Here is a 26,818-nt window from a genome sequence, read left to right on the forward strand (position 1 = left end):
AAACAACAATGTAATGTCCAAACATGAAAAAAAAAAAAGTTTACGCTGGGAATATTCTGGCCTGCTATCCTAATTCATTTTCTATTCTACACAAAGAATTAGTCTGTGGATTTGAGTTGGATTTCCAAGCGCCAATACCAAGACACGCTTCTGGACATACATTTGCATATACATGTGTCATAGGGCTGATACATTTTTAACTTTTAGCATAGCTATGCCGCCATAGATCTACATTGCCGGGGGACACTGAGCAGTTCCCTGTCCCCTCAAATCCCTCTCTTATCCTCTTACCTCTCCTCTGTTCTGATCAAGCTGGATCCATACTCCGCGAGACAAAGAACTTTTTCCCCCTTGCAGACGTTACGCCCACAAAATGACGTCATTTTTTGTCTCTGACCGCCCGCTGTTCCGCACTCTTGTGCACAGGGTCCGGGCCAAACTTTGTCTTTCAAGGCTGTGCGGAACAGCGGGCGGTCAAAGCTGCAAAATCCATAATGTCAGCTGCTGTACCTTCCTCTGTTCGCAAACACTGGAGGTGGGCTGTGTGTGATGTTGTTCCTGTTTGGTGTCTGACGTGCGCTGCAGTGGGCGCACACACATGTCTCGCGGAGTATGGTACCTTCGTGCGGAAAAGACCTTTTTTTTTATCTCTTACCACCCGTGGAGCGCGTTCTCCGCTCTTTGTCTCGCGGAGTATGGATCCAGCTTTAGTCTGGTTCATACTACTTCATAATACTTCACAGAGATGTGTGAGTGATTCTTTGCATTTGCACACATACTGTAAGTACATGCACGCGTAAGTACTGTAAGTACGTGTGTGTTTGTGGCCTCTACCCCTTGTTCTTGTGTTCTCTCGGGTTTTCAGGCTTGCAGTCATTGTGTCTCTTTTGTCTGCGTTGGCTTTGTTTTCCTAATGATTGGTCAGTGAAACAGCAGTGGTTAGCTGCTAAACCAGCACACGGGTTTTGTGTCTCAACACACTAGGACAATATGAAGCGAGCTGTAGCTACATAACCACCAGAAGACCCAAACATAGAAGTGCTGGGAGCACTGTCGTCAGGACAAAGAGGGACGACCGACCCCTCCAACACTGAAAACCCAACCTGTCTTCTGCTGGGACGGGCACTGACATGTTTTCCTCTTTTACCCATGCGTATTGTTTATGTATATTCAGACCTTCATTAACTGGAAGGCTTTTCAAAATCTAGTTCCTGGAACACATTGAATTATGCAGTCAACTAAAAGTGTTGAACAAACTAGAATTTGTTTTTATATTTTAGATTCTTCTGACAGCTTTGCAAACTCCTTCATTTTCTCAATCATACGGTGCCCCTTTGATAACTGTCAGGGTTCCAGCATAAAGCAAGGGCGGTTGTTTTTTATTTTGTTTGATTATGTGTTTCTTGCTTTAGTTCCGGCCTTATTTTGAAATCACTGACTCCCCTCTCATTTCAGGTGTCTTGACTGCCCCCTCCTCGTGTTCTCCCCTTTCTCCCCTTCTCCTGGTGATCACCTGCTCCTCCCTAATGTGTCTCACCTGTGCCCCCTTGTCTGCCCTGATCCCTGTGTATATAGTCTACGTCTTCCCCTCACTTGGTGCCAGTTTGTCTCGTCCATTACCTGACTACCAGCCGTCCTGTTCTTCAGTAGCCTGAGTAACATCTTACGGAGCCTTAGTATTTTTGTCCTTTGTTTGCCTAGTGTGTTTTTGAGAACCATTGAGACTTAACTGAGTTTGACTTTTGAGAGCCGTGGTGACTCAACCTGCTGTGTGTTTTTTTTCCCCTCCTGCCGCGCTTGTGTTTTTACCCTGAGATCTTTTGTGCTTGAGAACTGTATTTCCTCAGAATCCGGGCTTAGTAAATACTTTATTTTTTTTTTTAATTTAACCCTGTGCCTGTCTCCCGTCTTGCGCTTGAGTCCGTCTGCAACTCCTGACAATAACATGGTAAAAAAAATAAATACATCTTTATTTATTTATTGATTGATGATTTATTTTTATTTTCCAGACTATAGGTCGCACCGGATTATACGTCGCACCAGCCAAAAAAATGCATAATGAAGAAGAAAAAAACCATAGATAAGTTGCACCGGACTATTAGTCGCACCAGCGGGACCAGCATAAATCACTACGTTTTTAGCGTAAAGTTGCCTCTTGAATTCCTCTTAACTTAAGTGGTGCGGCTTTCCAGGCAGCAGGTAGAGCGTCCCTCTCTGGGGAATGTGCTGGAGCACAGTGGAGCTCCAAGAGCACAGGGGAGCGGGGTGCCCAGCCAAGACGCATGCCTCCCCGGGCACCAGGAAGCAATAATTCCATTAGAGGAATAAAAGCGACACGATGGACAGGGAGAGGGACGCTCCCCTACCTGGGAAGGGTGCTCCCCTACCTAGGGCAGCCCGCTCCCATGTGCCCAGTCAATAACAATACTATTTCGTAGCCACGAATTACTATTTCGTGGGAACGAAGTAGTATTTTATGTGCACATTATGCATATTTCATGGCCACGATTTATTTATTATTTTACCATGTCATCAGAGGGGCTCCGTACAATCAGCTTCACCTGGAACAGTCTTGTTGCCTGCTTTGCCTTTACTCTGTGTTCCAACTCATTCCCGCTCACCCAGATGCCATGTCATGCAGAATACTGTGGTAGCCATGCTGGTGAAGTGTGGCTTGAATTTTGAATGAATCACCAACAGTATCTCCAGCATAGCACCATCACACCTCCTCCTCCAATGCTTCACAGTGGGAACTACATAATGTAGACACCATCTGCTCACTGTTCCTGATTCTGAAAGGACATGGTGGAACCACAATCCTCACATTTGGACTCTTCAGACCAAAGTGCAGATTTCCACTGGTCTAATGTCCATTCCCTGTGTTTATTGACCCAAACAGTTTGCGATGCTCTTCCTCAGTAGTGGTTTCTTTGCAGCAGGTTGACCAATGGATCTACTTCTAGAACTCTCTGAAGTGTCTATACATTAAGAAGACAAGGAATTTGAATGAGAAGGTGTGTTCAAACCTTTGACTGTTTGTGTGGATTGGAAAATATGAATACTTCAAATTTGGTTGGAATATTTTGAAGGCAAAGTACGAACAGGCCACATCTGAAAATGAACACCTCAGAAAGACTGTGGAAGAACTGGACGCCTTCAAGACACTGTCTTGTTCACAGACTTACAGACAAATTGTAAGGATTTGGACACTGAAATCTGCACTCTGCGAAGCAAACTAGAAAATGTGATCAAGAGTGTTCACTGTCAGAAGAAAATGACTCCTGGAACTAAAGCATGACCAAAGTAATGCAACTGATGAACCTCAAATACAACAACAGTAAGTTGGACTTGAAAATGTCTATGTTTCAAATGAGGCTCTTAGACCGACTCAAAGAGAAGGAAAGCCAGATCGTGCAAACAGAGGAGGATGCAAAAACCAAACTCCTTGCCCTGGAAGAACACACACAGAAGAGGAGACGAGACTACTAAGAGAACCTAGTGTCTGAAAAGCAGAGAAAAAGGGCTGAAAAGAAGTTGCAGAAGGAAAAGTAGCACAAGAGAAAAAAAGGTCAAAAAAGAAAGCCAAAATAAACAATAACAGACAGCTCCTTTCAGAGGTTTCTGAGAACGTAACCCTAACCCTAACCCTAACCAACATCACACAGCCATACTGGAAAAGAATTAGAGAACGAAGCAAAGAAAGAACCGGAGGAAACAGTCACACTAGAAAAAGAGTCTCGGAATTTTACCTGTTTTTTTTTCCCAGGAAAAAAGTTCAGATTTAAGTCACTTTTAAGAATAGCCCTAATTGCCACACACACACACACACACACACACACTGTAATATCAATATTGTTGATCTATAATGATGTTGAATATTGAATATGTTGAAGAGACGGCTCCACTGGGTCAAGCTCAGATAAATAAGCTCTATTTTGGTAAACATGGAAGTGTATTACAAAAGCTAGTTAAATTAAACAAAGAAACAATAATAAATATCACAAATATTACAACTTTAGCTTTGTGAAACATTCATGTTATTGATAGGGTTAACTGTTTCTATATGCTACAGTTTTAGTGTATTTTTTTTCACATTCATATTATTTCATAATTGTATATAAGCCCAACAGCTTTCAGCAACAGCTGAATTTAAAGACAAAGTTGCGCATAAAAAAATGCCAGAATGCACATATTTATTTTCTTTATATGTGTATGATATTGAAATTACTGTATATGTCTGTATATGTATAACCAGTTATTCAGTGTGAAGCTATGCCTATTGCGAATATATCTACTACAGCACAAGATGTGCATCAATTATACTATTAACAGGTCTCATTATAGAGCCAAAATAAGCTGAACTGGAAGTCTCATTGTTCTGATAACGATTACAGCACAATTACCAGCAATGGTAATGATCTGGAAGTCGTCTTTAGTCGTCTCAGCAGATACTGAAAGCAAAGATTTCTTTCACCATCCTCTCGAATAAGTACGTATCAATAAGATGAGTCACAATCGCAAGACAGACCCCAGAAGAAAAGGAGGGAATCCTACCAACAAGCACGTTTCATTTTAAGTTGTGCTATGTTTTTATAAACAGAGTTAGGGTAAACAAACCTTAATCTATGGTGTGCCGTGGTATAACCAACAATCACAAATGCTTCTCAGCAGGTAAAGAGGAGTAGTGAGTGGGTTCCCCAAAGTAATTCATGGGTAATATGGTTGTTCATAACCCTATTAATTGTTGTAACTGAGTCATGCTAAAATGCTGACTTGAGAATTGGAGCCCTGCTAACCTTAAAAATCAAGCTACTTATGACAAAGTAGTTATTCATAAAGCTTACTAATAAATGTCATATGTATGAATGTGCTTGTCATCATTTCCTACACCTGTCTGATGTTGACTTGTCCACATTTGTAGCCTCCTTTACGTAGGCTGAAAAAAACTATGCTATAAACCTATAAAGATCTCATAATTACTGCAGCTGCATTGTGAAACACAGTACTGCTAATACACATTCTGCTGTGAGAATGGCGAGCAGCTTACCAAAGTACCCAGTGAGCTGTTCAGAGGAGGGGCACTCTGTAGCTTTACCAGTCCCAGTCGCAGTTGTCTGTGTTGTGACACAACAGTGGCGTTTGAGCACTTTGTGACTGCTATATAAATAAACTTAGCTTTTCTACCTGAGTGGCACTCAAAGGGGCATACAGTGCTTCACATTCACCTATTAGCACAGACTCTCAAACACACTCACACACAACAAGAAAATCTTTTTTTATGCAATAATATGTTACATTAATGACAACCAGAAACATATTTAATCACAGATATGGGGAAGAATAAACATAAACATCAAGTTTACAGTGTAAATGGAAAGCTCTCTTTCTGTTAACAGTGACTGCCACTCTGCTTGTGTTAATGTAGCTGATCAATACTACACCACCATCTGTTTGTGCTAATCTTCTCTAATGCAATCTATAAGAAATATTGCCAAATTCCTGGGACAACAATTACCAGTTTAAAGGACGATGTACTTCCTTTGAACACCAGTGTATTTTCAAGCTCAAGTTTCGAGCTCAAGCGAGAGGCCAGTCTATCACAGGTCTGATGTGTATGGAATTACTCCTGACTGGGTCATTACTGGCCTCTGTTGGATCGCTGCAGGGTCTCTTAGATTGGTGTACATTTATTGATTGACAACTTTATGGCTTTAGCCAAAGGTTGTGTGTAAAGGCAATGCTAAGAAAAATGATACAGAACCAATGTCTGGGTTTATACAGTAAGTTGTCTACTGTAAATTAGATGTCAATTGGACAAAGGTGCATTAGACATTTTCAGAAAATTGTTATGTTTGCCTTGCATTTTAATTTAACATGTTGCCGTCTCTAACCAGTGTGTTTCTGGTAACAGTAGGAGACATATTCCCTTTGCAAAGCCATCTGACTCCAGTCTGTAGGGCTTAAACAAGCCTGACTGGAAATAAGTGCAGACTGTACGGGATTGTCTGGCTGGCTCGATCAATTAGGAGAGAGAGAGAGCAGCATGGAGATGGCCGGAGAAAGTGTGCGGTGATGGTTATGGCTTTCAGCATGCTCAGAATTTGTATAAAATGTTAAGTGCATTTTAGAGCCCTTACCAGACTAAACATCCATCTCCAATGAAACTGTATCCCTCAAACCAGAACTGTCCTCTGACCCCAAATGCCCCTATTAGTAATCTTATGTTGACTTGACTTTTTGCATGCTCTTCTCAATTGCTTATTTTGTTAAATGATTATATTTGTATACCTCAATCTTTAATTCAGTGTGGACAGCAAAGTAAGAATGTCATTATACAGGAAAACCTGTTTCCTTACTGTGCACGTGACAATAAATGATTTGAATCCTGTTCTAGCCCAGAGAACAGACTGTGATGTTTCCCCATTCACTTTCCTGTTCTTGTAGTACAGACAGGGAAGAGAGACTGAGGAGCTCCTGCAGATTCATTTTTGTCAAATAGCATTGTCTTCTTCTTTTTTCTTTCACAGTTCTAAGAAAACAAAACCATACATTTACAATGAACTTGAAGTTTAGAAAAAAAAGATGTTTAATTGAAAGGACTGATTTACAAAAGTAGATTATTTATTGATTTATTTAATAGCAATATGGATTGTGTGACAAAACTGATCAACTTTTGGAGCAGACTGGGTTTTGGAAGTCTTGCTGACAAATGGGATTTCACCATTGTTTGGGGTTTACTGTATTGATACCCAGGGAGCAAGTGAGAAGGTTTTCTCCAGCAATGCTGTGATCAATCTTATGTCCCTGTATTTTTTTAGCAACAACCGGCAGACCTCCTATCCATCAACCACCACTACTAGTTTGAGATGGGATTGAGGGACCCTGGTAGATGAGTGATGACTTTTAGTGAGACTGAATCAGCTGAGAATTCAAGCTTCTGTTTAAATGATAGCTTGCTACCCATCCTAAACCAGAGAAATAGCGGTGTTAAGGAAGTCAACTTATTACAACTTCTTACTACCACATCCAAAATAAGCATATAGTTTTAGGTTAGTTTATTATAGGTCAGTACAGTTGTACACACTTCCATAGCACACAAGGAAACAAACTGCCCTTTTGGATGTTTGTGGAAATATGTAAGGAAACTTATTTTCATATCATTTTCCACTTGAAAGGATACATGACCTTCAGTTGTACATGTAATCAACAAAGTTTAATAGTAAACCATGTCATCAACTTGGGCTTGTGGTCCCAACTGATTAATGTTCTAGTTATAAAAATGAAAAATATAAGTGCATACTGGAGATTTGAACTTACCAACGATGTTATTGCACTTATGTTAGTAATTGAAGGGTTCTTGTGAAACCTGTCAAACTGCTGTTCACTGTGAAATTAGCCAGTGCCCAGATTTTCAGCAATTTAAATACACTTTCTTCATATGTACATCCTATGCTATGGCAGGGTACATATGAGTGCTTTATGTGGTTAAGGCTTTTATGCCCATTTGTCATCCTACATGCTGTTAACAGCATGTAAAATACCTTTTCTAAACTTTTCTAAAAAAAAGTTTCATTTATGCCACTGGGTAGTGCAGGGCACCTCCTCTCTACTTGAAACCATTGTGGTTAAGTGTGTGTAAACATGAAACATTCACCAAATCTACATGCTGTGTTGTAGCGGGCTGTCACGTTCTCTGCCTTAGCTTGCCACTATCGACTCAGTTGATCAGTATAAAATGTCAGCTTTGTGTTGATTTTCTTTTCTATTTGAAAGTGTCAGGTTGCTTTTTCTTCAGCAGATTGTGGCAAGACCAGCATGTCCAAACAACACAACAGGTGAAGATGGATTTTTTTTTGTCACTGACATCCAAATATGATAACACCATATGTACTATGGACTAAGGCACAATATATCTCAGTGTCTCTGTGTGTGTGATTGTTGCTTATGTGTGTGAGTCTTCCCTTGGTTTTCTATCTGACCACAGAGTGTGTGACAAATGGATGTGTCAGACTTTGATGGAGCACTGCGATTGCTCTGCTAGGCACAAAGCTATTACAAGACTATATAGACAACCCCAAAGAAAAATCCTGTTTCAATCAAGCACACATAATCTGGGAGACAAAGATGTTCAACAGTTGATAGAAAGAGTCAGCCTCTCTTCCTAGAGGAAGATCGTTTCCTGATACTCAATTTAAATTGTTAGTGTCTTAAAAGTTGATTTCCTATCAGTGTAGAAGAAAGATATATGAAAATGTGGATACAGACCTATAATACTCCAAAGACAATGAATAGGAGACAGATTTCCCATTTGCGCTATTTTGTTCTGCTTAAAATGTCAGACATATTATAAAAGCAGTATGCCATTTAGCAGGATTAGGTACATGAAGCTTGTCAAGGCTTAAAGGCACTAAAATATTTTCACAAAAAAATACTTTAAATAGCTTTAATACAAGATAAAAGGCATCTGCAAATCCACATCACTTGCCTAATGACACAACCATGATCATGATGGTGGAACATCTAAAGTCTCAAACCTAGTCAAATTTCTAGTCCTGCCCATGTTAGCCAGGCGTTTGTCTGGTGTGACCAAGCTATATGAAGTCTTTCTGCGGCTGTGCTCAGCCTCCTGGCACTGCAGTAAAGAGCAGAGCTGGAGAGGAGCAGAGCTGAGGTTCAGCTTTGGAATACAGCAGAAATGCATCATTGTCACTGTAATGTATTTTCTGATGCAAGTCAAGTGAAACAGACAGGAGTAAACAGCCCACTAGAGATAAAGCACTATGACCTTGGGCAGGATTCCTCTAACTGGGCCACCTAGCTGTTCTTTTGGTTTGCACATTAGTGTGTGTAACACCTGTGCACCTGGATACACTTTTTAATTCTTTTTCACGTTTGTACAAGGAAGTGTGATATACAGTATATGTGTGAAACTGTCATGTGTACATATTAGTGTGTTGATGTAAGTGTACATCAGCAGTCAACTTTTTTAAAAGTGTTTTCCTAATTTCCAAAATTCCAATCTGACTGACTGAATCACTTTAGATTTTACTTGTGCTGTTCTCATTCAAACAGTGCCTGTTTTATTGGAGTAATATGCACTGATGACACACTTATATAAATGGCTTAAAAGAAGATAACTTCTACCAAAAATATGACAACTGCTCATCCAAACTACTTCAAACTTACTTTTGTCTCCAACAAAACAACCTTAATGGCTGGAGTATGAACAATTTATCAAGAAAAGCGACGCTCACATTCACACACAATGACAAAGTGGCTGCACTTGTGCAGGGAGATTAGTAAAGACTCCAATCCCTGCTATTTGCTTCTGTATAGAATGTATAAAAAAACACAGAGGAAATTATTATGAAGTAGGCTATCATAATGAAAAGTCAGACAGTCATTCAAGAGTTCTTTTAACATGAAAGAACCAATTCATCCTTAAAGAGACTGCACTGTACAGTACAAAGCCCACAAAGCCATGTTTTATGTCTGGCTGTGGCCTCAATTATACTCCCTTACAGGCAGCTGTGGACACATAGGTGTCCTTATACTCTGTCTCTAGTCTGTTTGGATGATGATGATGATGGTAAATGTATTTCTGTTCAATTCTCTGATGTCTTTTCACAGATACCTGGCAATTTTCAGTACCTACAGTATTGTACCATTCAGATGCAGGTAATAATGGGTCTTTCCTTTAAACTGAGCACTGAGAATTCTGGTTTTCTAGAACATGTGCAACGGTTTATGAGGAGACATTGATGTCCGCCTCATGTACAGTCTGTGTTGACATATATGTCAGAGGTAAAGTACAAGTATCTGCTTGTCTACACTAATGCATGAACAAATAGTGGCATGTCTAGCTACATAACATCTTGCTGTACTGTTTCCTGCATTTGTTGGCTCAGCTTAAACCAAACACACATTAAAGAACACACCTTGCTTTTACCCTTACATTGCAGTGCCAGTGTTTTTCTTTTTAACAGGTAAATGGTCAGCACTTGGTTCAGGGTCTAGTCTAAGAAATATAATTTAGAGACATCTGAAGATGCAATTATTTTTTCTGCAAACATGCTTGGTTACACATGCTAGTAGTATTTGTGACCCAAGGACTTTCACCCTCACAGTTATTGTGGTAATGATGTTTTTATTATGAGAACACAGCACAGGTTAATAACCTACACATTTTTCACACAAAATTCAGACTGATGATTGTTTGAGTTTGCTCAAGTTCGAATGAGATATATATTTTTTCATTGCAAAAATGACTTAACAGCAGATAATAAACCAAACAGATCACAGTGTAAGGGGGACTGGAACCTCAGAATTTACAGACAAATCCACTATGTTGCCTCCTAAAACTGACTTTTGCTCAGATGATGTTGGGCAATGCTTCCTGAAATGATACCATGTGTCGTATCTGCTGGAAGTATTATCAACCAAGTTTTTTTTTTTTTTTTAATATCAGCTCCTGCACACATAGCACTAATAACTCCTCACTGTTCCCTCCCTATATTTCCCCATCTTCCTACATTTTGCATCCCTCCTGTATCCTCCTTTCTGCTCTTTTTTTGAGCTCTGCTTCACTGTATTCCTCACATGGTGAGGGCCCAAAAAGCTGTCAGGATATGTTCTGCTGTCAGTGAGATGCCGAGTGGGAGTGCATTAGATATTGGCCTCAGTGTGTCCCTGACAAGAAACAAGCCAATTAAGGAATCCCCCAGCACTGCTTAAGCCCGGTTATGGCAGAGGTCCCCGAGACGAACACTGGTGTGCTAAATCATCATACCTTTTTTATATTAGAGCCTCCGTGGGGAGAAGCGAAGTGATTCTGGATTATTTAATTTTTTTCCCTTGCAGAGCTGCCGGCCATCACTCAGCAGCACACCTTAGAGAAGTTTATCTGAGCTATGAAGGACACTGACATACAGATTTTCTCCTCTCATCTCCTCTCTGTTGTTCCGGCTCAATCTTGAGGCTAATAGTATTAGGGATGGGGAGGCGCTTTGAGATAAGCCTCAGGTCTCGAACTTGCAATCAATTACTGTGGTTAAATATTGCAATAAAAAGATTAAGGATTAGGATTGGGGGAAGGCAAAGAGCTTCATGAGTCTGTAAGCACTCGAATCTGTGTTTGGTGATCTTATTCATTTTGATTCCTACAAGTTAATCACTCTCCAACAGGGCTTCGCATTCACTCCCCCCACCTCCAGCAAACTCAAAGCTTAAATGTAAACAATCCATTTTGTAAATCAATTTCCCCAAAACTGACACCTGATTTGTTTAGATTACAGCGTAGGGAGAATGATAACGAAATCTCTATATTACTGCCACACAATACCACCCAAACTATTACAGATAAGAGGAAACTCTCCTAGGGTGGGAATGCTTATTGAAGCTACCATAGGCGAACAATCCAGCAAAAAAATAATATAAACATCTTTCTGCAAGAAGCTTTTTGGCCATTTTCTCTGCAACCTTGGTGACACCCTGCTATCCTCTTTCCTCTTTTATTGTAAATGTGAGGCAGGTGTATTATTGTGAAATCTGTGAGATCACAAACCTGCACAAATTCATTTTGGCAGGCAATAAAGCTATCCAGTGACAGACTGGCAGCTACAGTCAAAGTTACCTCCCCCTTTTTTAGTTCTATACTAACTAAAACTATTCTCATTTTGAATTCTCTACACACATGCTACCGTAACTTTTACTTGCTAGCATTGCTGTGTTTTCTCATATAAACTTTGATGACATGCTTGATTGAAACTTCCTGATCCAGTCACCTATGAATGCTCTTTTTCTTTTTTACAAACCATTTCCTATGGCAGTTATGCTGACGGTTTTATATCTTAAACCATGCATTGAAACAGCCCCAGCCTGTATGCACACAGTCCATCCACACATAAACATATCTGTGATTATTATATTTATGCAGACATCTGTCCAGCAAATGTGGTGTTAGGCTTTATATTACTACCAGCTTGCAGCTCGATGTAAATAAACACACTTAAAATGATAGTTTTCAAACACTACAACATGTGTACCATTTACACAATGTGATGGTGTAAACAGGATTTATATCCACACAACATGAGTAATACAAATACACACATCCTGTGAGACAAATGTCTTGCTCTGAGCTTAACACTTGTGAGGTATGGAGGTTGCACAGCCTAATATCTGACTGAACAGCGTTCCGGCTGCAGTAAACCAATGTGCCGGCTCCCCACTTACATAACACTGTTTATACGCCCCCAGTAGATGTGACTTATTGGCTGCTTGGGATCTCTGACAATAGATGAAAATAGGATTACTCCCTCTGTTTATGATGGACAACTATCATATCGTGGTGTTCAGACCTGCCTTTTCTCCTCTGTATTATAACGTCAAAGAGTGAAAACAAAAGGCAACATTAGGCATTCTTAATCCCTTAAATCTGTTTCATGTAATTTAATAAATAAGCGGCTCCACTCACTGGTACGGCTCCCCTCACCACACCACCACCCACCACTGGGAAATGACTCATGCATATTTCAGCACCGTGTCTGCCCATTCTGAGTGGAGCTTATTGAGGCTGTATGCAGACGCCAAAATCCACCTTCTTTCCCCTCTCTCCACTCTCTGTCTCTCTCTTTCATTTACCCCTCTGACACCTCGCTATTCAGCATTTCAGGACATGGAGAGAAACACTGAAAATAAGACACACGTCTTTACCACAAACCTGAACAGTTTAAATGTCTTTTGTAGCCTCACACACACATGTTTATTGAGTTTAAAGGAGAAAAAAAATGTTTTCAGAGTCCTTGAAAGACATGAGTAACAAACCATCTATATGCACAGATTTGATGAGTAAAAGTTGACAGGATGTGTATTCCGCCATTGAAGTTATTAACAAACACAACAACACACCTTCATGGACAGAGTCCCCTTGCAGGCCTCTTAAGACAGTTCTTGTTGCTTTCCAAGCGGATCACGTAAATAAGCAAAGGGCACCTTGGCACTGAAGGCTGTGGATGGCCAACACGTATGATCATGTCAACATGATTCATGTTGTTGTAGGTCCAATACAGTTGCAAATGTCCACATTAGGATGTGGTACACAGGCTTTGGGTATCAATGTCAGTCAGGAGTTTGAGCCCCCTGGCACTGTGCAGTGTTTCGCCATGGTTGGGGTTAAACATTCAATACTCCTGGTTAGTACATCTGTTCATCTTTAAAACAGAGTCAACAGTCAAAGCAGCAGTAGCTGTAACACACTGAGTCAATTACAACCATTCTCACCCACAACAACCACAAAATGCCGTCGTGAGAATATGACATGGTTACTGTGGCTATCTACTAGCACAGTGTGCTTCTACCAGTGAGCACAGTCATGTTAGAGAGGATGACAAGTCATCAGTCAGCTAACAGTCAAAAGTTAGCTCACTAATGTGGGAGTTTTGTGTAAAACAGATAGCAAGTTGCTAGTCTGCTGAAGGTCTGGTATGATGGTATGTTTCAGTGGTTTTCAGAATATCTTTATTCCAGCAATAGCTGTCTTGACACCATGGGGGCAGTGCAAATAGGAACTAATGCAGCCTACTTTTTATGGTGTCAATTTGCCAAAATTGCTACAGCGCTTAAGTGCTAGCAGACCAGCAGTACTTCAGCTTGTTCTTGTTATTTACAGGTTTTTAATATATAAATAAAAAATGGCTCCATAAATATCTCTTCTCACTTTACCTGCAATTCCTCATCATATGACTGACCATATTCCAAGCAAACTCATCATCTTATAATCATTTTGGAGCAGTTACTGCATATGAAATTATTTTAAGTTGTGCATTGGGGAGGACTGACTGACAGCAGTTTATATCCGGAACTAGAACCAGTGTGTGACTCTGATAGGCAGCTACATGGTGTGCTGCTGTATCGGCCTGATACCAGCCTGTGTCTAATATGGTGGAGATTGACTTGCTCTTGCTGGCTTGTGGGTAGTGAGGGGGATTTAAACTATTTTACCTCCACAGATCTTCACACCTTCCCTCAGGCCCTCTCACCTCCATGCCTTAAATATTAATGGTAAATCTGTGGATCGAGGATGAGTGAGGAGGGGAGAGGACTGACAGCTTAATCATGGAGGCAGCAGCCTCCCTCCCTCCTGCCTCTTAACGCTGTGGGCTGCTGTCACCCCGACCTACATGATGTAATCACCTCTATAACCCTGATATGGGTCACCAAGGGCCATAGGGGAGGATACAGAGACCTACAGCCTTCAAATCATTAAACTTAAAGGACTGAAAGAATGATATTATTCTTTACCACACGCTACTGTTCTGATCACCAGAGGAATTTGTGCTAATCTTAAAAAAAATAAAAATTACAATAATAATAACATAAAATATAAAAATTAATAACAAAAACAAACAATTATGAAGATGTACACATTTCATCAATGCATCATCTCAGGTGCGCTTGCTATACGTGCTGCTATAACAACCACATTTCATTACTGGGATTAAAAAAGTTCATCTTAATCTTCATCTTTTTTCCACTCTCCACTACATTTAAAAAAAAATATGTATTTGCTTTCTTTTTTCCTTTTAGCTGTTTTTTTTCACTTTATTGTTCTGCAAAATCTAGGCTAACCTTGTTACTTGGGACAAAACTGTAACAAGAACTGAATAAGGTCAGTGGTTAGACTTTAGATCCTTTAGTAAGCCTCCATTTTTTAATTGGAGATTTGAGAAAAGACCAGAATCGCACATCTGAATGAAGAAAGAAAACATTCTCAATCAATCTTTCAGGCATTCTGACAGCACAGAACGGGCAAAGCTTTTGATGCTACATGAAGGTTTTGATCTAAGGAAGTCACAGTTTGTTGTCAGCACATTTATGATGCCAATATATAAGCACCTTCTGTTTGGCCCTCGCCCCTGTGTCCAAAAGTTCTGACTTTGAGTTGGACAAGTCAGCACTGTGGAGCCTGAAGCACTAACAGACAGAAAAAAAATGGGAATATTCCTTTTAGGTAGCCAGCTAACAAGAATACAGAATAAGGTACAGTACATGCAGTCATTGTTTCCCCCCAAAGTGAGAAGAAACAAGAGATTAAAAGGAAACTTTAACACTAAGTTTTTGCACTATGGATATTGTTTGCCTCAGCTTTTCCATTTTATCCTGAAGATTGCAGGGATGATATATACTGACAATGAAACTAGATACAGTTATGGATAATTAGGATCCAGCTAATAGGCAGAGTCGTTTTTTAAGCATGTGCTAATATAAGAGAAATATGTGACCCTAAAGTGCCACAAGAAGGAATTATACAGGGGAGAAAGAGAAGACAAAGAAAATGTGAATATGAAAAAGATCCCTGGTACCCACTCTGACCTGCTAACATCATGTAATTCATCTTATTGATGCAGCAGTGGTCATGCATTTTGCTGAGATAATCGACCAAATTCAATAATCGGCAGCAGATTTGCCCTCCTTACCCCATTTATAGGATATGTCTTCCATCCGAGCTCTCCAAGCACAGATGTCGTATCCAGCAGCACAACTGAAATTGGAATAAAAAGAAGAGAAAATACAACCATTAGCAACCTGACAACACAGAGAAAGTCCTATTTTCACTCTGGAAATTGAAATATCACTCATAAACATGTTCATCTAGACATTTCTTATATTAACAAAAATGAGTTTCTTGGATGAATATTTATGAGTGTAGCGGCACACACACACACACACACACACACCGTGGGAGCAACATTTTTTGCCACTTGCAACACAATTTAAGAACTGATGGATTGCAGTCAGATTGCTGTCAACAGTCCATTCCCTCCTCTGCTATCCGCAGGTTCGCCTCATTCTCACTCACAACAATATGCTCTCCTGCTGCCTATGGGTGAAACTCCTCACCAGACACAATCATCCTTTCTTGTGCACATGTTAATAAGAGTTTTGCCAAATATTCTTTTTTTTTCTTAGCATGATGCATTTAAATGAAAACCAGAGTTATCAGTTTTGGTGCAGAATTATATTAACCGCTGTCACTTGACTTTAACTTTCCAAGCAATGTCAAAAAAATGTGATTTCACTAGGGGGCATGTGACATTGTGATTCTTGTCAATATTTTGTCTTGTACTCCAGGACCGCAGGTTTAATAATTCAGTGTTTCTCCCAGGGACAAGTGGTTTTACAGAGAAAAGGAGCAGTCATGGTTTCTTGAATTTACCTTTGGTGTGATGCCAGCAGAACGTTGGTAAATAAAAAAAACATGTTTTACACACACATGTGACAACAGTGGGGAATAGGCAGCAGAAAGAAATGCATTTTCAAAATCCATAAATATTACATGCAGCCTCTTCAGTCACCTTGTCAAATGTGCCAAATGCACAGTATGTACAATACAGTTACAGTGTGTCCTAATTAAGTGTAGATACACTGCATCATGAAGTAGGTACACCAAGAGAAGAACAGGAGTGGAGAGATTGCTGACAGGAAAAATCAACAGCCAGCTCAAGAGACAGGTTTAAAACTAATACTTTTCTGAGAGCCATTGTTGAGGCTGATCATAAGTAGCAAAAAAAAAAATCCTCCTTTCACCTTTCTTTGAACAGCCAGATTTGGATCTTAAAGGGTCAGAATACTCAGAGTTCAAGTCATAAATGCTGTTTCTGCTTAGATAAGGACTGAATTTGAAGTGTCAGTCATGACGTCCACTGCGATCTCTGTAAGTAGTCCTTGGAGGGCTCATTATACTAACATAGATCCTTATCAGTGACAATGTTTCCTGAATAAATCTCCATTAACATCATTACTCCATGATAGCTGCTTATTACAACCGAATGTGCATCAGTGGGGCAGTTTCAATGCTGTGATTTTGTGATTATTACAATGCCAACACAAAAAGGAATGTAATACACTGTGAGTGTATTCAAAAGGGATCAAGGCAGAAGCAGAAATTTTTCTGAATCACGTCTGATGGAGCCTGGCTGACTGGCTGACAGAGTTTGCCCAAGCATCTGCTGTGCCTGCGTGTTACTATGTGCATGTCTGTCATACACAACTATATGCTTCGCTCCCCAATCTCCAACACAACTGGGAATGGGACACACTCTAGTGACACAATGCAACACCTGTTTTGGATCACGCCAAATGGGTGTATTACAGCATCCAAGAGTTAAGAAATCCATCACCCGCGCGATGACAGTGTTGACAAATACAAAGCAGGCGTATGAGAAACATGAAGATGTTATTCATGTTTTTGCATGAATAACATAAAAACAAAACTAAGGAGCACAAGTCTTGTGGATGATAAGAAAGACGTTTGCATGGGAAGAAAAAAGTGTGTTTCAGTGATGGCTCAAACTCAATTCTGTCATTCACAAGACAGAACAACACTAAACATATGGCCAAAGCACGAGCCGCTCACTGAGCCGCACACTGAAGGGCTGGAATACTCCGACAAGCAAGGCCGTAGAAGCCTGTGCAAACATGTCCAGAAGATAACCTGCAGAGGTTGCTACTAAACATGCTGTTTAAGCAACATGTCCTCACAAAAAGAAAAAAAAACCTCATTTGATTGATAATCCATGCAAACAGAAACATGATCATATTGCCTGCCATCATCCGATCATGTGATGTTAAACACAGCTGCGAAAGGCAGGAGGCAGGTTAGGCATGATGGGGATACAGATGTTTACTCAAAAGTTCTGGGTTCATGTTCTCATGACACTGCAAGCTGTTTCATTTTCACCCATGGTCACAGGTTTGTTTTTAATTGGATTTAGACATAAAGAACCTACTGGTCAAGGTTAGGCATAACAAAACAAGAGAACACTGCTTCCAGAGAAGCACATGTTCTGTTTTCAAGGACTGAAATATCGACCTCATGTTATGTTTTCTGGCTGTGTTTGACTTTTGTATATGTTTCTTTTGAACCCGTGAAGTTTGCTTACTGTTAAAAAAGGTGCATATCTGTCATCCATCTCTTCATTTTAATTAAAGCTGAGACACACTGTGTGTTGTTTTACGCCTTTACCAGCTTTCCTCTCCCCTGCTGCTCTGTTTATCAGGTAAATCATGCACACAGCATTGAGCATTGTTAGTCTACAATCTTGTTACTTGTTCTCTAGTTCTTCAAACTTTGTTTAAACTACCAGATATTAACCTGAACAGCAGGAATAACAAGACATCTGGCTTTGCAGACACTCTGACCCAGCCATCACAATCTGACCCTTATTGAAGTTACTCAGATCCCTAAACTTAGGCTTTCAACCCATCAACTTAAAGTTCTGACTGTTCCCCTGCTGACTAATATATCCCACCTTTTTAAAGGAGCTGCTCTATTAAGTCAACACATTTAACACTCAATTCTTCACCAACAAAACTCCTGTGACATTTGCAAAAAGAGAAGTCAACGCAATAAGCCGCTAAGGTTAATGGAGGGGGCGAATTCCTGACTTACCAGAGAAATAAAAGTTTTCAATGTAACGCTGCATATAAAAATCCAAACACCACACATGAACATGTCAGACAGCTGGCTACTAATGAATTCAGAGTGAGGAAAGGAAGGAACCGAAAAAAGGAGTGAGACAATTCATATTTGAAAAGGTATGACTTGATTGACTTTTGAATGCCACAAACTAACATGATATGATATTTTGGATAAATGTTCACATTTTTTATTTACCTCTAAAACAATATAGTAACAGTAAAGTAAAAACAGTAAAGAAGAGTATCGTGTGTGTTGATAATTAACTTGCCTGTGAATCTCTAGTTGATTCAATTAGCAACATAGCAACGTATTTAATGTCTGTTCTTACACTGTAAAACCCTGAAATTAAGTGTAGAAAATGGACATTGATTATATGAAAATGTAGTAATTATTCTACTGACTGACCATCCTGTCTAAAGACTGTATGCTTATTCTAATCTTTTCCTTTCTTCCTCCTTTCTTTCCTCTTCCACTAGTTTCAGTTTGGTTGCCACGTCTCTGTGACTCTTTTTCTGCCCTCTGATGCCCAGTCTGTGCCATGCTGGTGGCAGTGTCAGTGTTGGAAGAAGAGTTGGCACTGCCAGCAGTGTTAATGGACACTATTATGCTACTGTGGGCAGGTATGCAGCACAGTCTCTGGAGAAGAGCCTAATTACTGTAAGTTTGCTGCAGTGAATATATTCACACCTCACTTCACCATATATAAAGAACATCTGATGCACATTAGAGTGGGAGGCAGTGTGAAGACACCTGCACTGCTGGATCAAAGCTTGTTACTACTAAACTGGGTGACATGGTGGTAATCGCACTGCTGCCTCACAGCAAGAAGGTTCTTGGGTCGAATGGCTGGGGTCTTTCTGTGTGAAGTTTGCACATTTTCCCTGTGCCTGTGTGGGTTTTCTCTGGGTAATCTGGCTTCCTACCACACCAAAAATGTGCCTTTTAGGCTGATTGGGAACTCTAAATTGGCCTGAGTGTGACTGATTGACTGTCTCTATGAATAGACGGGTGACCTCTCCAGGGTGTAAACTGCCTCTCACCCATTGACTGCTGAAATTGCCTCCAGCCTGCACCCTGTGATCCTGTAGTACACAACAAAGCGGGTTCAGAAATTGGATGGATGGTATACCAAACTGTATATATAACACAGACGAGTTTGTGTTTGATTTATGAAAAAAAAACTACGAAAACTTTGAAAATGAGACACCTGAGGTGTGCTGACACTGCTTTCAGCTGACAATACAGTTTGAGATGACAACTGAAGAAAAACTTCACTGCATTGTAATGTCAGCTTTATTAACAATATGCAAACTTTTGTCATACAAAAACATAGCTGTAAATGTATCCAGTGTGCATGAAAACCAAACATGTAAAATTTGTTCCAAACACATATGGGATGAGTCCGCCAACAATCTAACACATTGTCTCCGTTTGCGATCACTTTTGTATTCACTTTTTGCACATATTTACATGCACTATAGTCACTAAAACGCAGGAGGGCGCAAAACACACCAGCCGTTTTAATGCCTTGAACAAAAAAAAATGCCTGGTGAGGGTGCTGAATATGCACAGCGTCTACTCCATAGTGTTACCTGCCAATGCGCACTAGAAGCACCTGCGTATGCACATCCATCCATCCTTCCCCTCTCTCTTTCTCCATAGAGACATCTTTCAGCGAGGCACCCACAGACCCTGCCTGGAGCTGAGGGTCCTCTGGGATTTTCACTGGTTAGATATAAATAGAACATGAGCTGGCCAACTCATAAATATATGGAGCTCCAGTAGAATGATGACATCTCATGTCTGGCCTACAGCCCTCGCAGGCCACACAAACACCCCAAAATAGCAGCAGCCCTAACAACACACCTGAAGGCAGTCTCCTCAAGTGTTACTCATGTAAATTAGAAGTGGAGGCATTCAGACAACAACGATACTGGAAGTGTGTACTTAAAGTACAGAATGTAAAGCTGCAAAAAAGCAAGGACTTTTCAAGGGCACTTTTGTCAGAATGAGGCAGTTCTGAACTAAAGTACAATCTTTAAAAATAAAAAAAGATTGGCAGGAACCCACTTTTTCTCTTAAAGCATCATTTGGGTTTTTTATACATTGAAAGGATTTTTACAGCGAGTGAGGTGGCAGTAAACCTTTTAACTACTGCTTTCTGCTGTGGAGAATGAGCAGGAATTCCTTTTTATCATTATGGTTTAAAGCATTTTAATTTGCAAGCTTCCTACATGATGGTAAACAGGAAGTTTTGTTAAACAGCAAACAACAGCCACATTGTTGGATTTTTAGTAAGTAATGGTGTGAGTGTTTCACTGAGCATTGTACATTGTCATGTAGTGATGTAAACAAAGTGCATGGCCCCTTAACAGATGGAGGAGATGATATGCTGTGAAATGGAAAACTATCCGTAACAGAGACAACCTGACAGGCATGACAGGGTTTTCAACACGCCTTCACACTTCACCAAGATCAAACATTCAGCAACAAACACATGGCAGCAAGGCAAATCTGTGAATGTGCTTGATTAGATCTGATAATGGCTGTGAGAGTATTTGGACCAGAGATTAGCAGAGGGGAATTCATGGCAATAAGACACAAACACTGGTCAAATACTGAAGCTGAGGATGGTGCAAGTCAGTCAGTGGTAGTTGTTTTTCTTCCTGGACCGACATCACAGATTACAACATGAGATAATCTTTAATTACACTTCATTATGGTGAAACTATTCAAACGTGTACCTCACAACCAAGTGACAAATGGAAAAATGAGGCCAATGTGGAAGTGTCAAAAACTGCACTTCCTCAAGGGACCACCTTAGGCTGGCTACAAAAGCAAGTCAATCTGCTTCAATGACCAATTTTCCAGCAAAAATAAACACATTTACATCTTTACATATACCTCAGGGATTTAAATGCTACTTAGTTACTTAGATGTACTTAAATTTTCAACTCCATGCCATCTTTTTTTTTGGGGGGGGGGGGTTGATTCTTGATTGGATCTGCATGTCTGTAACCTTTCTATACGAAAGGTGGTTTGCGTTGTCTGTAGCTAATACAGTTGCATTCCTATGTAAATTCAACCCTTTAAATGATATAAAGGGCCTAAGTCAGTCCTTTTACTGGTAGATGCTATTTCTGATCAATGGCTGGCTGCTTAGGTAGACAGGTCTACCACCTTTGTACATGCAACCAACGCTTAGCAATACTAAGCAATGGTAGTAGCTGCAACCACCACAACCAAGTCCCCCACAAAAAGCCCTGGAAACCTACAGGTAATGTTGCAGAGGATTCATCCTTTTATTGGCAATCCATAGAATCAGATTTTCTCACGTACAATAAAAATCAAACATCAAAGAGAGATGACGATGACGGTGGTGTATGTGGCACTTTTTTAAGGGGCATGCAGTAATCAGTTATAACCACCACTGGTCTGCACCTATATATACCCCACCCACTGATCAGTGCCATGGTAACCAGGTAATTCAAGTTATTAGTAAGTAATATTCCATTCAACTGTGAGCGGTAATAATACACTTACAATAATACATAATGTACGACTTGTACATTATGTGAATAAAGAATGTAAAGCAGCATGCTCTCCACCTACTGTAACAATAAAAAGGTAGACATTAAAATAACATTACAAGCTACACATGGCTACCTATGCTTTCACACATTAAGATAAATCTAAGATGACTTTGTCATTGGTCATTATGTTTTAGCTTATTCGAGTGCATACATAATCATCTCCCTGAATGACAACAATTTACAAACAGCAGCTTGTGAGTCAAAGGTGCAGAGTTAACATTTTCTGCGGCTGCTTTGGATTTGCTGCTTGATTGATTTTCTTTGACACAGCGCTGCTGGTGAATATCTCCTCTGTCTGATAGTGGTAATATTTGTCCTCTGCAGGAGGTGCCAGTGAGAGCAAAAAAAAAAAACCCTCAATGAGGCGTCCACACAAATCAATGCAAAGTATTGAATAATTACTTTCATGTTGTTTGCAAAGCTGCATCCTTTTTGAGTAAAGAAAGTCAGGGCAGTGACTGGCTTTGAGATCCAGTGTCTAACGCGTTTTACCAGCGAAAAAAACATCAACATGTGGTGCTTTCATCAGTTTGATCGCTGCAAATCAATCAAACTCTTGTTACATTTATTCTTTTACACAGGATGTAGTTTTTGATTGATGATTTTAATGCCTCAGAAAAAAAACTAAAAGGAAAAAAAAAACTGAAAAAAATCAAAAGTGTGGAACAAAGACATCATCTCCCAATTTACTGTGTATAACCAATCCTTTACTGAGGAGAATTCTACAACAGCCTGAGACATTAGTTCAGTAAATGAGATTTGTGAAAGTTCATTAAAATAAATATAGCCGCTGCTGACTTCACAAGGTGAGGGAAAATGGGAAATAAAAAATAAAGATTATGGAAGAAGATGTATTGATGGAGTGTGGTGTGGGGGTTTTGTTAATACCTGCCTGCAGTCCCAGTTGAATATGTTTTTTTAAGATATGTTTCTGTGACAGGAAAGGAGAGCAAGACGCTTCTTTTTATTGTTCTCCTATCAGCCTACATCTTAACCCAATTTTGTCTGTGAAATCCCCAATTTTTGGAGTTTCTGAGTCCAAAAGCACTGATCAGCACTACAACCCCCATGTGTAATGGTTGAGTTTTGTCCATTATATCTTCTTTTTTTTCTGCCACCAAAACCAAGTATGGGTGTTGATGACAGCATTGGGAGATTGATGTTAATCTGACAAAGCAATAATGTGAGAGACCTTTGTGTCTGTACATCTGACACTTGTCATCACTTTCAGCTGTTCCAAAATGCTCTCGCTGAGGTCCCAGACCAGTCAATATGAGAGACTAAAAGTACAGTAGAAAAAGCAGACATCAGTTCAATCATTCAATCTGTGGCAGAGAAAAACACACCGTGAGGCTGTTATGTAGCAGCTGTCGAGGAGAACAGGGAGTAGCATCGCTCTTATTGAACAGAGAGAACAATAAAATATAACCTGGGGGGGCAGATCCCACTGTGTATCCCGCACAATCAATAAGACTATTTTAAACCTCAGTGATGCAGAAGCTGTGTGTGTGTGTGCATGTGGAACTGCAAAGGAACACACACACACACTCAACAAAGTGTGAGACTAGACCCACACACACGTATATAATTGCGGATCATATATAAGGACAGCAAAGAAGACATGTAGGAGTGTACACAATCACTGAGACACTCTTTCACACACTATATGAACAAACAAGTACATTTACACATGCACACGCTGGCACTGAATAAATTCATCTTTGGCAGCTTGTTGCATGTGTCTGCTGCAACACCCACAGCACAAAACAGACATGCAAGCCTGCCCTCAAACAGGCACATATCTCACCCTGTCACACACACACTTAATGATTCAATCTCCGGGCTGCTCCGCTGTCTGTGTGAAGCAGAATGTTTAATTAAATAAAGCTGTACCAGTGTTTGCTATTTAAGCAGCTGGATTTCATACAAAAGTGTGTTTTATGTCATTCTGTGAATATAAGAAGAAATGAAATCTGGATGCTTAGTATGAGTGTAATAAGAGTAAGTGGGATACGCAGCTACAATATCTGTTGTCTTTTGATGTGTTTGATCCTGTGTCACCTTGAAGAGTGCAAAAATGATATTAACATGTCAAACTTCTCCTTAGCTGTGTGTCTGGGTTGTAGGACGCAGCGTATGAGTGATGATTTGGAGATGTAACCGGTTTATTGCGTGAACTCCTTTGTCAGCCAGCTTCATTTATGGTCGGACAGTACAAGTGCTGTATCCTAGACTGCATGTATTTTATATTATGATTGAAAGCCTGATCCAAAACATGCAATAAACTGTTACAGTTCAATTATAAGTGTGACGCTCTCTGTCAGTCTTACCTTGGTTGCAGCAGATGAAGCGAGAGAGGACAATTCCAAGAAAGAGTGAAACGAGGAAAAATCTCTTTACAAAACTCATTTCTGCTGCAACATAAGACGTAGAAAACACAGAAACGCGTTAGGATCATCCACAAGCACCGATCCACTGGTCCAGGTCTTTTGTTTGTTGTGTGCTTTTTTTGTTTTTGTTTTGTTTTTTCACATCTGATCCCGGCTGGAGTGTGTTGCCGCGTTACGGTCCATCCTTACACCTGGTGGCGGCGGCAGCGACGACGCAGAACGGACGGCTGTTTAATAAACTCGTGAAAATATCTTAACTGCAATCAGCTGTTCAGACAAAGTGGGAAACACTTAGCTCCTTAGCAACTTTGACGATTTCCCATACACTTCTGCCGCTGTCACTGCACTGTTTCAAAGATACATTAAAACGCAATGTGTGCGCCTCCGTAGCGCACGGAGTCGTAAGAGACTTCCGAAGCCCCTACGTTTGGCACGCCGGTGTGCCGGACTGACTGCCAGCTCCCTGTGTACTGCTCGGTCCGCTGCAGCAGCGAGATGGGGATGGTGAATAGAGAAATGATTGGGATGCGGCGGCAAAGCAGCTGAAGCGGGGGCTACAGTGGGGAGACTGTGCGCATCTGTGCAGGATGCTCGGCACTAGAGGGGGTTAGCTGACAAGGCAATGGCGTGTGTGTGCGTGTGTGCGGTTGTTATCTATTGGTTCAAATGCAGGGCTTCCTATTTTTTTTCTCGAAATACCTCAAAATAGTATAGTATAATATAGGCTGAGCCTCTGCATGATAGGATTTTAACCTGATGGAGCACATCTTAAAGACTCTAACCACTCACTGTAGTTTGAAAAATAGGCTACAGGTAACAGTTAAAGTTGTTTCCAGTCAACTAATTAGTGTAAACAGTCCTGTAGCCAGAAAGCTAAACAACTTAAGAACAACAGGCCAGTCATTACCCAATGTACTCGGGTCCTTCATGGACCTTATAAACCTGGCTGAACTCATTTGTTAGTGTATTTACCGTAGTCAATTTACACCTACAATAGACACATTTTTACTGATGAGCATGGGCTTTGTGTATAACCATATTCCAATTCTAAGAACCTTTACAATGCCTGTCTCTCAGAGAACTGACTTTAAAAAGTTGCTCCTTGTGTACAAATCTCTTAACAACTCAGCACCCAAATACGTCTGACATGACATGACATGTTTGTGCCATATGGAAGTTTTTCGGACCTGAGGTCATCTGAGCCTGCTGGTCATTCTGTGAAAACTCATTATGGTGAAGCAGCATTTCAGTTGCAAAAACAGGGAAGCTCCAACATGATGACCCCGATTTGTCTAAGTCTAGGCTTAAAAATGAAAATTCAACATGTTATTACCAATTCTTAAAATATTTTTGAACTAGGCAAAGTCATCACATTTTCAGATACACTGTTATGATTGGTGCAATAGGGATTGTACTGAGTGGAAGTGGCTGTGAAGGGGAGGGATTCCGAACCCATTTCCCATTCCCACAGAGTGAAGGGACATGGCTGACCTTAATACCTATTCATCAGTGGAATTAGAAATGTAAGTGGTTTTGGACCTGTTTTATCACCCTGGTCATATCAGTCCTTTGTATCTGCTCTTTTTTTTGCCCGTTATCTCAAAATAATCTGACACTTCTGTGTGTTGTTGCAGAATGTTAGTTCTTGCATGTGTCATGGGTTTCTGAATGTGCTGTCAGTTTTACAGTGCACGTGTCAAATTGAATTTGTTTTTTATTATTTATTATTTTAACTAACTATTGTGCTCAGCATACAAGTTAGTGGAGATCTCTTGACCACAACACCAAATAATTAAGATAAGTCTTTCAGTTGGCATACATATTATAAGAAAATTTAAATAACAGTGGATTTTAGGAACTCATAAAAACTCGAGAATGCAAGAAAAAACAAAAACAAAAAAAAGCAATAGTTGATACTGTCCCAAAAGCGCTGATGGAATAGCCAATCCATGATCAGTGTGTCAGTACAGCAAACTTTATCCCAGAGGAAGTGTTGTTTCAACTCGATCCATTTGTAGTGCAACGGTGAGCTGTTCTGCTTGCCAAGCCGACAATGTCAGCCAAGATTAGGGAAGGTCTTCCTCTCATCTTCATGGACGTCTCATTGAGTGAGTAAGCAAACCCTCCTCCCAACCTGACCCGGTTAAACAAAGTTACGCTGGCTGCTGTGATGAGAGCCAGTCAATCAGTACACAGGAACAGCTTCCTGTCAGCACAGAGGAGGTAAATACATCAACGTCACAATCCGTCACCGCCACTTAGCTCCCAGCCAATCACCAAACAATGCAGAACAGCTGCCAACCAACTACTGACTTTATGGAGCACGTTGTGCAAACACAACCGAGGAAGGGTCT

At 40.3% G+C, this 26,818-nt stretch overlaps 1 protein-coding gene across 1 annotated transcript in view; it reads right to left on the reverse strand.

Annotated features, from left to right (window-relative positions):
- epha6 (eph receptor A6) overlaps window positions 1-24,483 on the reverse strand; it is a 163,601-nt gene extending 139,118 nt beyond the window's left edge. Inside the window, exons 1-2 of the mRNA XM_028393127.1 lie at window positions 24,405-24,483; window positions 15,477-15,541 (exon numbers count right to left, since the gene is read on the reverse strand). Of these exons, the coding sequence (XP_028248928.1) occupies window positions 15,477-15,541; window positions 24,405-24,483 (144 nt within the window). The remainder of the gene's footprint in view (window positions 1-15,476; window positions 15,542-24,404) is intronic.
- Between the last annotated feature and the right edge of the window lie 2,335 nt (window positions 24,484-26,818).

The sequence above is a fragment of the Parambassis ranga genome, chromosome 21, assembly GCF_900634625.1.
Source record: "Parambassis ranga chromosome 21, fParRan2.1, whole genome shotgun sequence".
Taxonomy (NCBI): Eukaryota; Metazoa; Chordata; class Actinopteri; family Ambassidae; genus Parambassis; species Parambassis ranga.